Here is a 13419-nt window from a genome sequence, read left to right on the forward strand (position 1 = left end):
CCTGCTAAGTCATAAACTGTGCAGTCCTGTTAGGGATGGATGGATCTGTCACTCTTAGTGTCATTGAGACTGTCTGGGGGCAGGGGGGAGGTCAAGTTCATGCCATCCCATTTCTGTGAATGCTCGAGTTTTTTTGCTTTTTTTTTTAACAAACATCCATATGACAAAATGCACATTTTTAAACATACACATTTTGGAATGCATGCACCCATTACTAAAGTGTGTTTGTACACATTTTTCAAATGTGCACATGTTGTTGAACACTTTTTTTGGTGGAATGCACTCCATACTCAGAGATGTACAGCAAGGTGCAAATTGGTAAAGCCATTTTAAAAATCAATATCACAGTACAATTTCAGGGTGGGGGATCGGGGGGGAGAAACAGGCCCAATTCACATAGTTGTTGGAGTAGGAGTGAGCATTCTTGCCACTTGATGGCTCCCACTGCAGCTAGGTGGAGCTAAACAATCTAGGGATGCTCCATCCCTGGGTTGTTTATTGTGACATCCGAACCCGGAATTGTGGGTTGTTGGGGGAGAGACTACCCAGAATTAAGACCCATTGTTTGTTCTTGAGTTCTAACTCTGGGTTGTCTGTCCCCCAGCAACCCACAATTCTGGGTTCGATCATAACAATAAACAAACCAGGGATGGAGAATTCCTGGATTGTTTAGCTCAATGGGCAGGTGGCTGGAAGTCAGCACACTTGCTTGCTCCCACTTGTTCATGACTACCCAGGGTTTAAACAAACTCTGGGAGGCTGTGACATGTGAACCAGGACACAGTCTCCCAATGTCTCTCTCTGGAAATGACCCTGTGGGTAGGAGCAGAACCACTGCAATACGGTGCCCTCAACTTCCAGCCCACTGAGATGGTCCAGAAGGATGCCATGGTCAATGGCATCAAAAGCCATTGAGAGACTGAGCAAGACCAAAAGGGCCACGCTCCTCCTGTCCCTCTGTTGATAAAGGTAATCCATCCGGATGACCAAGCCTCATTCAGTCCCAAATTCAGGCAGGAACCCAGACTGAAATGGGTCTAAGATAATCAGCATCATCCAAAAGCTTCTGCTGTTGCATCGCTACACCTCTCTCGAGAACCTTTGCCAAAAAAGGTCTGTTGGCACACTATCTTAAGGTAAAGTATATATCTAATTTGGGTTGTTTTTGAGAGCCCTTCTACTGTGAATAAATCTAACTGTAGCTTATCTTTACTAGAGCTTCATTGTGACTGATAATGTATTGTAGCAATAAGGGGCTACTCTCAAATGCTTTCTTTGCAATTCTGCTGTATTAATTCAAATTTTCATGGCAGTCAAGAACCTAAGAATATTTGTGAGATACTTACTTTTTTTACATGGTACTGAATGTATTAACATGGATTTTGTTACAATGTGAATAACTCCGCCATTGTTTTGAGGCTTGGTAGACGAGCAAGGGCGGGCAGTTTTATGGGCATTTAACAAATGCACATAGTTTATCTACACTTCCGTGAATTCCACAAAAGGCAAATGCTTGATTTCCACCTGTTGTTTACTGCAGCAATATTACATCTAAGTTCTCATTTCAATCTATTCTTATGAATGCCAGTGCTTCTAATGAAAATATATCTCTTGGAAAAGGTAGGTTTCACAACATGAATTGTTGTGATCTGCCTAGTGAAGAGTGCTACTTGTTTTGTCTTGGCTACTATTGAATCATCTCCTTTATCCTGAGCTGCAGAAGAATTCATGTAGATAACTAAAAATGAAAGATAACTTCAGACTATCAGGAAAGTTAGCTCCTAATTGATTCCTCAGTCACATAATTTCCCTTGTAACCCTATACTTCAAGGAAATTGATCAGCTTTCTACCATGATCCACTGCGATTAGATCCAGAAACAAGCAGTGCTGAATGTACCCTGAGAAGGAAAATGTGCAAATTAAGAATTATATCAATAGTTCATCATTTTTTCCTGTTAAATATGTATTATATAACATTTATTCATGTATAATATTCATTTCAGTATGCTTTATACAGAATATACCCATTGTATTCATATATGCATATATTCATTTATATAAAGTCAATACTCATGAACTATCTGATAAATAAGTGTTGTTGTTATTATTCTAGTTGCAGCTCAGTTCCCATGAGCAAGTTTTTACAATGTATTGTGATGACAAAGTCGCATTAAGATTTCAGATTTTTTTTAAAAGAACTGTTGCCTTGATTTGAATTAATTACCAAGCTTTTCCCATTGGATTGCACTTGTTTTTATGTGAGCTTGTTCTCCTAGGTCCCAGGATATAATTTACATTGACATCTGCTCCTCCACTTACTTTATTTATTTATTTATTACATTGCTATATCACCCAATAGCTGAAGCTCTCTGGGTGGTTCACAGCAATTAAAAGTATAGAATACAACATGATAAAACATAATCTAAAATGTTTAAAGTTTAAAACAACCGTATAAAACAAAAATAAAAAACAGCAGCAATGCAGAGATTTAAGATACAGTAACAGATTTAAAAACAACAGAAACTTGAAAGGACAAAATGCCTGGGAAAATAAAGAAAAGGTCTTCACCTGGTGCTGAAAAGGCTACAGCGTAGGTGCCAGGCATGCCTCTCTGGGGAGGTCATTCCACAAACTTACCTTAATGACCAAGCCCTTTTGCAGTCTCCTTTGATCTATAAACCAAAAGATCTTGTTAGTTTTTCCTGGTAGAATCTTAATATTGGTAGGAAGCTTGGTTTGGGGAAATAGGTTAGCAGGCTATTGAGATTTAACTTCAGAGGGAACAAGTGGTAGCCCACAAGGAATTATGGGCGAAGGGAGTGAAGTGAGGAGGCCAAAGCCTTTTTTAAAAATGGCCTCTTTATTTTCCCACATAGTTAATAGGTATTGGGGATGGGACTGGGTTTACAAGCCACATGCCAAAGGGACATGCTGTCCCTAGCTACAGTTCTACCCTTTCCACAAAATCACTTCAGAATCAAAGCATAGGCACAGCCTCCACCTCAAAAATGGAGTTATTTTTCAAACTTTGTATATTTGGGGTGGGTTCTGTTGTGCTAGAAAGTCTAAGACTATACGTTCTTGTGACTGCGTACCAACAGTTTTTGCCCTAATAAAAGCAGAGTGCTGCAACCTGTGTAAACTATGTTCATTAAGCAATTTCAGCCATTTCTGAATAAAAAGTAGCTGAGTTGGGGAAAATGTCTGCCTAAGATCTTGAAGAGCTGTTGCCACTAAAGGTAGACTAGACTGACCAATAAGCTGATTCAGTATTACATAGCTTCATATGTTTGTTCATAAGGAATTATGCAAATATATGTTTATTTCGTTCTCCTGCTCATAGGGCACAGCAAAGACTGCACTGTTAAGGTCCAGCTCTGGCTCCTTGGTTACTTTTATTTCCAGTACCGTTATAGCTTGGGTCAAATAAAATGAAAAGGCCCATGTTTTGCCTGAAAATGCATAATACAAAGATGGCTAGGTTTTAAGACAGTTTCTTTATGGAACTGTAGCATTCAGGTATCTTTGAACTCACATTGATCTTTCAAACCTTGTTGCAGGTTAGTTTTCCCCATCTTCATGCCTATACCATTTTGTGTCCTGTCCATTGACTCATCACTGCACTGCTTTTTAAAAGAATTGCTTCTGATGTTCTCATAGCCAATTTCAGTGAAGCAGTGTTAAGTTTAGGACTGAAAAACACTTGAATTTGCTTTAAGGCGATTGAATCCCATGGTGTCATTCAGCTAACGCAAAGCATCCACTGTTTGTGGAAACCCCATTTTCATCTTTTCACGAGTGTCAAATCTAATGTGTTTATTCCACTTGTGCAAGTCATTGCACAAGGGCTTTCACAACTCACTATGACTTTATTATGCTAGGTATTACTTGTGCTAGGACAGGAAGGCCTGGCGTGCTATGGTCCATGGGGTCACGAAGAGTCGGACACGACTGAACAACAACAAATTACTTGTGCTACTTTATTCCACTAGCAGTTGTGCAACTTCTAGTGGAACATGCAGCCACAAGCAGAACAACGCCACCCCTTGTACGTTTTCCACTAGCATTACATTAGATACAACCTAGGATTTCAGAAATTTTCCTTTGGAGCAGTGTAACATTTTGGGGGGTTCCATCTAGATAGGCTATAAATACTTTGCTATCAAAGCATAGGATCTTTAAGATTTAATAAAAAAACAGTCTTGTGGCACCTTAAAGACCAACAAATTTATTCTGGCATTAGCTTTCATGGACATTATCCTCTTTGTCAGATGCCTGAAGTATTAATGTCAAATTGGCAGATTTATATACACACACATGCGGGCAGGGAGTGGGTGGGAAATGTAAATAATGTTGTCATGGGGAATTGACAATGTCCACGAAAGCTTCTGCCAGAATAACTTGTTTTTAAAGCGCCATGAGACTCTTTGGTGCTTTTGCTGCAACAGACTAAGATGGCCAGCCTTCTGGAAATTAAGATTTAATGTTACAATAAAATGTTACATGTCATATCTAGTAATCTGCACTGGTAAAGTATCATGTTTTTCATTTGTGTAGGGAATTCAAGGAAGTGGAGGGATCATTTGCACTGTTCCATTAATCTGCTTATTTGGGTTTAATGCTATTTGGGGAATATTAACTCCCACTAATTTAATATTATCTATGTGTTTCCCTGTGTTGAGCACACTTAATTGGATACGAGCCTGAATAAAATACTTCCTAAGAAGACCTTAGACTGCTTCTGTATTTTGCAATGATGGCTTTGCTTTCAGATAAGAATACATCATATTTCTTGCTGAAAAATTATACCATAGTTGGCTTCTTTAATCTAAATCCTACATTTAACATGTTGCTTTCTCCCATTTTTTTTTAGGTAGAGCTAACTGATATTGAAAATGAAGAAAAGAGGTACATTCTCTTCCTGAAACTTTTGGAAACCACTGAAGACAATGACGAATTTCAGCATTTAGTTATGCTTCTGCAAGCTTGGCCACCTATGAAAAGTCCAAATGTGTAAGTATTTGTTCACACGCTAGCAGGAGCTAAAAATGTCCCTGTGTGGTTTTTTTAAGTATGTGTTGTCCTACTTTTCTTTTTGATAGCGCTTTCCTTTTGCTAAGAGTCTAATATCCGTGGATTCACCCCCAACTTTTAAGCTGTAAAAATAGCTATCTTATATGTGTGTCCTTGTGAAACACACAAAACTTTAGAATTATGGATTTTTGATTTTTGATTTTTCGCAAACACTAGAAGCCAGCATATTTTAAGGCAATGACTTGGCAATTATACCCAGTCCAGTTTTGCTTCTTTGTACATTTAATTTTTTACAAGTTCTGGATTTACACAAAACTTTAATAATAGCTGTTTCTATTATCTGGATCCTAAGAATGCTTACTAGAAGGAAGTAAGATTGACTTCAACCTTTATAAAATACTGGTATGTGCTTACATGTGCCTTCTAGACAAAGGCAAATCCAAATTTTATAGAAATAGATCAGGACAAATGTGTTATGTAAAAGCAAGGATTCTCTTCCAGTGTGTTGGTTATTGTTCTTTTTCTTCTTTACAAGTTTCTAAATACATAGTCATAGAGGAATTTAGTTATATACTGTATTTAACATATATATTGTGCTCAAACCGGATCAGGAAACAAACACGTACAATAGTCGTAATTGTAATAGATTGCAATACAGCGTTAACGCCGTCACAGTTCGTTTAAAATGTGTCAGAACTGGAATAAGTACAGACATACCAGTAGGTCAGTTAACAATATTCAGTTCCTATAATAGCATGTACTTGCATTAAACAATTCAATAAATGGTTTGTGCTAAGAGCCCTAACAATAAGATTCCTCATCTACATCAAATTAACAGCAAAAAAGGGAAAGAAAAATTGATGTGTTTTTCAAGCAGCCCCCCCCCCCCCAAGAAAGAGACCCTCCTCTCACCAGGGTTCCATGTTCTGAGCAAAGAAAGGGCACTCTCATCCTCGTGGGCCTCCACTCCTGGCTGTCTGCTGGCAGCAGAGCACAATGAGAGGAAAGATGGAAAAATCCTCTCCCTGGACAGTTACAAACCTGTACACTATCCAGAGCAAAGGGCTGGATGTGCCCGATCTTGTCTGATCTTGGAAGCCAAGCAGGGTCAGCCCTGGTTAGTACTTGGATGGGAGACCGCCTGAGAATCAGGCTTCCTACACTGAGCAGGGGGTTGGACTCGATGGTCTTGTAGGCCCCTTCCAACCCTACGATTCTATGAAAGAGAGAAGTCTCGAAGCTGTCGTGGTGACCTTCTCTCTCTCTCAAGTAGCATCAGCTTCCTTATGAATGCTTCTAAGACTGAGGGTGTGGCAAGGCAGGTGGAAACAGCCACGCCTTGATGGCAGACAGAGTCTCTGTCCCCTCACATGGGAGAAGAGGACACTCTGCTAGTTCATAAGAACATAAGAGCCATGCTGGATCAGACCAAGGGTCCATCCAATCCAGTGTGCTGTTTACACAGTGGTCAACCAGCTGCCCACAGGAAACCCACAAGCAGGACACTAGTGCATTAGCACCCTCCTGCCCATGCTCCCCAGCAACTGGTGGTGTACATAGCCATACTGCCTCTGATATGGGAGGTAGCACAGAGCCATCAGGACTAGCAGCCATTGATAGCCTTCTCCTCCAGGAATTTGTCTAACCCCCTTTTAAAGCCATCCAAATTGGTGGCCACCACTACACTCTTTGGCACACACTACCCCATGTTTCTACTTTTCAAGAAGAAATTAGTAATTTGTGGTTTGAGGAAGAAAACTCCTTATTTTTTTCCCAGTGGCAGCCTGGCCCATATCTTCATTCCTCCGTATGTAGACTTGAAACTCAGAGCACAATCCTATACACATCTACTCAGAAGTGAGACCCACTGTTTAATGGGGCTTACTCCCAGGTAAGTGGGTACAGGATTGTAGCCTTAGAAAGTTATGTTATATGCAATACAAAGGGTATGTTATATGAAATATGGAGCTGCTTGTGCTGGATCAGGCCATTGGTCTATGTAATTTTGAGTGCTGAAGACCTCTTACATATCAGATAGGAATTGTTCACAGTGGCTTGGTTCATATGTGATGGTAAGCCTTGTGAACCAGGCTGAGATCCTTTTAGGGCACAATCCTATCAGGGTGCCCATCAGCCTCTGAACTCGGAGGCTGACGAGTATCCTATGCAGAACAGGAGGAGCGCAGAGGCGATCTTCACCTCTGCGTTCCTCCCACTCTGCCTTTTTGCTGGACAGGCGTTTTTGCTTGTCTAGCTGAGGCATCGGGAGGGGGAGGGAAGGAGGCTGGAGAGACTGGAAGATTCCTTGTAAACTGCCTTCCCAATCCCCTTCCCTCGTCGCCCACTGGCACACACCCTTTTCCTCCTGTCCGAGGTCGCTGGCACTGTTCTCTCCATGCCAGCTGTGAGGGGGAGGGGGAGGGGGCAGAGAGCTCGGACTCCTGGGTCCGAGGTTGGAGTGCTGTCTCTGACCTCAGATCCAGGAATCCGAATTATCCTGTGGCCCTCTAGTCACTATCTAGGGGCCATAGGATTGCTCTCCCCATGAGAGATGTTTTTCCACTCAATTGTGGACCCTTCCATTGCATTCATACTCTGTACACTGCAGGTCAGTTCACGTAATATGTAATATAATATGCGTACTGATGTCAGTGGATTCCGAGCTAAACACAAAGAATTATGTACCTCTCTAGCTATTCCTTCCTTTATAAGCACTACCAAACCAAATCTATACTGTTTGCTTTTCAGATTATAGTCCCAAATATGTATGTATATGGCTCATCATAGAGAAAGCCTATACATCTTGCCACTATAAAGAAAGCTGATGTGCTGTGCATGATTCAGGTTTCATATGGCTGTTAATCAGCCTTTATAAGTACTGCAGCTATTTATGTGGTACTTAAAGATTTTGCCTTTCCATGAATCTTCACTCTTTATCTACATCTGTTTTTTTAAAGTTTACTTTTGGCAAGAAGGATAGAACAAAATAGCTGCTATTCTTTTTCTTTTCATATAGCTTGCATTACGCATCCAAAGATTTCACTGGTCAATGTGAATTTATGCTGTCAGCAATTGTCCAGATTTTCAAAGGACTGTTACCTGACTAAATATATCTTAGAGGAGTAATGAGATGAGGTTTTGACAATCAAATTATGAAGTAAACCTGCATAATTTTTACATATGAATAAAAATGTTTCTGAAGGGAAAAATATTGTATTTGTTTTTTTTAGATAATGCATGCAGCATGCCATAGCAACCACCATCTTAGAAGAGACCCTCCTTGATGCAAGGAGAGAGAAGGGGGGATGCCTCTTCTAAGGTCGTGTGCCCCACTCACAGCTTTTGTAAGCTCTTTTATTAAAAAATAATGAACGATTTTTCAAAACCATCAGCCTGTATAATTAGAGAACCTTTTTGTTGATCAAAAGGGTTTTAGTTGCTTAACTAGTTAATTGACTATCTTCCACGACCTCCTTAAAAAGGAACAAAATTTAATGATAATTTAATGATAAAGGCCTAGACATCCTGCAGTCCTTCTCCCTTCCCTTCCATTCAATTAACTCTAGCTCAGAAAGGCTAGTTATAATGTGAAGTTCATTTTACATTTCAAATATTTTTGATCACCTTATGTCTGAAATTCAGAAATGCTCCCCCCCAAATAAATGGGCTTAAGTGTGTGTGTGTGTGTGTGTGTGTGAGAGAGAGAGAGAGAGAGAGAGAGAGAGAGAGATTTTACTAAGGTAAAATTTAATTGTGTAGATAATTTGTATTCTTCTATTAACTTAGTTTAGAGGGGAGCATTTTGGCAGAAACACTAACCATAGCACATTCATAATTTCTGTGTAGTCTTAAACTCTGTTCTCTCCTAACTTTTAATGAGGTTGTGTGTTTTTACTGTGTGGCATGTCAATTAAGTGGGGGTAGTTGTACCTAAATAAAACCCTGGTTAGGACACTAACATAGCCTTTTAAGAATGCCACTGCCATAAAAATAAGTGATCTGAGCATTCCAGTTTAGAAAAAAATACAGGTCTTCCATACATTTATACATTTCTAACTTTAATCAATCCATGGTAAGTATTTAGTGTGCAAGATGAAAAATGGATCAGTTATATAGTTTTTAGCTTTTAACTCTGATCTCAATCTGCTTTCCATCTGTTTCCAAATTGTGTCTGACGTTGGCTTTGTCGATATATCTAGGGTACATGTAGGCATTCCTGGCTCTCTGCCTAGCCAATCTGCCAATCAGCCTTCCATATAGGTTTTTTTTTTTTTTATCAGCTCATCCCCTTCTTGGTCACACATTGTTCTTCACTATAATAATCACACCCTCCAACCTTTTCTCACACTTCTGTCTGAAAAGCCATGTATCACATGGATAACCCAAAGCAGTACATTTGTGTTTAGATGTTAAAACATATTTTTATCTGTCTATTTCAAACCGTGTTCTGAATTTGTCTTCAGGGCCTTAGTGGTAGGGTGTACCATGGGGTCTAGCATCTGTATTCAGGTATTAAAGAGAAGTCTCTTTCTCCCTAAACAGCCAAGTGCAAACACAAGAAATACAAATGTCCACCACTCCTCTTCTGCTCCATTATTGCTGCAGCTGACTCAGGTTGCTGTCACCATTTTTTTTCCAGCCTTTGTGTTAGACTGTATGTGTGTATGATGGTGCCTATAAGGATGAAACACAGATGGAATTTGCCAGATACTCATGCACCAGTAATGAATAAGGGTGCTGCCTTCATTCAATCACAGTGCAAAACAGAATCCTGGTGTTGTCTGACATAAATATTTCTTTTTTGCACTGTGATTTAATCAGTGTACATATATGCCAGTGCACATCAGTAACCTGTAAGAAAGGAGACCAAAACTGAAAGTTGCTGCTAATTGTACTTGCACCAATGTTGAAATCTATTTTTAGAAAATCTCCATGTTTAAACCAGATGGAGTGTAATCTGCAGGTCCAACCCAATTTTGCTGCCTGAGGCGAAGGACAAAGTGATGCCACCTTCCTTTTCCATGTACAGAAGACAATTGTACTGGCACTGCACTGGCGATGGCAGTTGTCCTCCACCACACCTGAGGCAATAGGGTAGTTTAGAGGGTCCAGGACAGGTTGCGTACCGTACACAGTTCTGTCCTCCTACAGAGGGAGCAGCCAGGGAGTTCAGGAGGAGCAGCTGGGAGGCTGCCACTGCTACCCCCCAGCATCTGTTGCCTGAGGCAATTGTCTCACACTGCCTAATGGTAGAGCCGGCCCTAGGAATTTGGCACAGAGTAAACCCGTGGAAAAATAATGGAGTGGAGAAATCTACTCATTCCTACATGAGACCCAGCTGCTGGGAAGAGCCTTGCATGCCACTCCAGTAATATTTGAGCTTAGCCAATGGTTGGACATGATCCAACAATTTAAAAAAAAAAGGGAAAGGATAACATTTACTGTCAGCAGCAGCACTTATATAAAGCTGCGCCTAATAATGGTGACTGATTAAACCAATTTAATTAAGTTGTCAAGGAGGAATAAAGCTAACGATTTCATCAGTTTTCACTCAAATTGAGCTGTGTGGAATACCATCACATCTGCCTTTTCAATTGTATATAGCAAGTGGTGCTGAGGATGGCATTGGTATAAAAGAATAGGCTTCACCAGAATCACTTCAGGAGGTATGAGGACCCTTTGCTTGCTCCACCATATTTGTACCCCATACATCCCCAAGTGTCTTCTAGTGGTAGATACACAAAGGTAGACATTCAGATATACAAAGATAGTTATTCCACTAAACTTGCATCTGAAATACAGTAAGGGCCAGAAATTTTGGAACAAGGATAACTGTTTTGGCAGTTGGCCTCTGTACACCACCACACTGAAGTTGAAAGGAAACACACCCAGATGGGAGCGAAGTCAGGACTTTCCGCTGTAATTCAAGGGATTGACAAAAGTGGGGCACTAACCCTTCAGGAAGTACAGCCAGTGGCATACACACACACCCATCATTGGTGGCTCATAAGTAATGGAAAACATGGCTGACAAGCTGCTGCATGGCCAGGTGCGGCCTGTTTCCTGGGTACCCCATGACCAATCAAGCAGGTAAAAGGCCTGGAGGTGGTTCTGAATGTTACATTTGCATTTGGTAGCTGTTCACTGGAACTCTCAACATGAGGTCCAAAGAGGTGTCCATGCGAGTGAAGGAAGCCATCATTAGGCTGAGGAAACAAAATAAATCCATCAGAGAGATAGCAAAAACGGTGGTAGTGTCCAACACAACAGTTTGGCACATCCTGAAAAAGAAGGAATTAACTGGCAAGCTCAGCAACAGCAAAAGGCCTGGAAGACCACGGAAGACAACTAAAGTGGATGACCGCAGAATTCTGCTCATGGTGAAGAGGAACCTTTTCACAACATCTAGCCACGTCAAGAATGCTCTTGCGGAGGTAGGCATGTCATTGTCAACATCTACAGTCAAGAGACGGCTTTATGAATGTAAATGCAGAGGCTTCACAACAAGGTGCAAACCACTGGTAACGCTCAAGAACAGACAGGCCAGATTAGCCTTTGCCAGCAAACACCTAAAAAGCCTGCCCAGTTCTGGAATAAGATTCTTTGAACTGATGAAACCAAGATTAACTTGTACCAGAATGATGGGAAAAGTATGGAGAAAGAAAGGAACAACTCATGATCCAACGCATACCACATCATCTGTCAAACATGGTGAAGGCAGTGTTATGGCATGGGCATGTATGGCTGCCAATGGAACTGGGTCACTGGTGTTTATTGATGAACTGACTGCTGATAAAAGCAGCAGGATGAATTCTGAAGTGTATAGAGCTATACTTTCTGCTCAGATTCAGCCAAATGCTGCCAAACTGATAGGACACCACTTCATATTGCAGATGGATAATGACCCAAAACATGCAGCAAAAGCTATCCCAGAGTTTCTCAAGGCAAAGAAATGGGATGTTCTGCAATGGCCAAGTCAGTAACCTGATCTCAACCCAATAGAGCATGCTTTTCCCTTACTGAAGACAAGACTGAAGGCAGAAAGACCCACAAACAAGCAGCAGCTGAAGGCAGCTGCAGTAAAGGCCTGGCAAAGCATCTCAAGGGAGGAAACTCAGCATTTGGTCGTGTCCATGGGTTCCAGACTTCAGGCCATCATTGACTGCCAAGGATTTTCATCCAGGTATTAAAGGCGATCCTTAAGTTTGAAATGATGTTGGTTTGTTCCATTACTTAGGAGCCACCAACGATGGGTGTGTGTGTATGCCACTGGCTGTACTTCCTGAATGGTTAGTGCCCCACTTTTGTCATACCCCTTGAATTACAGCTGAAAGTCCTGACTTCGCTCCCATCTGGGTGTGTTTCCTTTCACCTTCAATGTGGTGGTGTACAGAGGCCAACTGCCAAAACAGTTATCCTTGTTCCAATATTTCTGGCCCTGACTGTAATTTAGGTTAGCTTTCAGTATTTGAATGTGGAACAAGCCTTGTATTGACCTGAAATGAACCAAGCAAATGGAGCAACTCATCACAAAGGGGCACATTTGGAAAATTTCCAGTAGGAAATCTGCCTTGGTTTGGGCATGCAGTCTTTAGCAAGTTCTGTGACTCCCAATTCTTAACCAGAAGAGGACAGCTTTCCCATGTTCTCCAGACAGATAGCTTCCAGTCAAGTTCCATTCTTGAGAGCCCCACCCACCAAAAGTCTGAAGAAAAAACCAAGGGTAGTATCCAGTAGGGGTGGTGTGTGTACAGCCAGCCTTACTGGGCTGTGGTCCACACGCAGCTGTAATATAACGCCTCCAGCGGCAAGCCCTGATGCATGTGAAAACACTGGTTTCTGGAAGGGGCGGATCGCAGGGCTGGGTGCACGCAGCCTGTGGCTGGCAGGACTGTCCATGTGCACACTGCCCGTATTGGATACCACTCCATGTCTGCATGACAATTGCTAGTTACCCAACTGGAGGTCACCTAAAGAAGTTCACAGACAAGAGCCATCACTGCCCAGTGGGTATTGCACTTGGTTTCAACAGGCAATGTACTGTGTTTTTGCCGGAGGGCATTTTTTTTGCCAAAGGGCACCCATATCCAGCAATCCTCCCAAGCATCAATGGATCTCCCAAGCCAATCCAACATCTTTTGTAAAGTGGGGCTGTCAAAGAGGTACAAGTTCTGAAAAGAGTGTGTGGGGTCCATCTTCTCCATGTTGTTTGCAGTTTTATAGTTGTGTTGGCATCATCCTAACATCTTGTCTAGTGTATCTTTTGCTCTGGGAAACGCTGCATGGGCAAGGGTCTCATGGAAACTAGGAGCAAGAGAATATTAACATTAGTATGCTAGGCTTTATTGTAATTTACTGTAAGAAAGGAACAACTCATGATCCAA

General features: G+C 41.4%; 1 protein-coding gene across 7 annotated transcripts in view; it reads left to right on the forward strand.

The window, feature by feature from the left end:
• NBAS (NBAS subunit of NRZ tethering complex) overlaps positions 1-13419 on the forward strand; it is a 233290-nt gene that overhangs the window by 201126 nt on the left and 18745 nt on the right. For 6 of the 7 annotated variants that reach the window (XR_014786542.1, XR_014786544.1, XR_014786543.1 and 3 more), the window contains one exon: positions 4875-5014. Coding sequence is in view for 4 of the 7 variants with exons in the window: in XM_084826593.1 (XP_084682719.1) it covers positions 4875-5014 (140 nt within the window). In the remaining 3 variants the exon portion in view is untranslated. Of the gene's footprint in view, positions 1-4874; positions 5015-8265; positions 8345-13419 lie in introns of those variants that run through there. The other variant, XM_084826595.1, reaches the window with a different exon arrangement.

Source organism: Heloderma suspectum, chromosome 1, assembly GCF_057233095.1.
Source record: "Heloderma suspectum isolate Gila_16-S chromosome 1, 16-S_ref, whole genome shotgun sequence".
NCBI lineage: Eukaryota > Metazoa > Chordata > Lepidosauria > Squamata > Helodermatidae > Heloderma > Heloderma suspectum.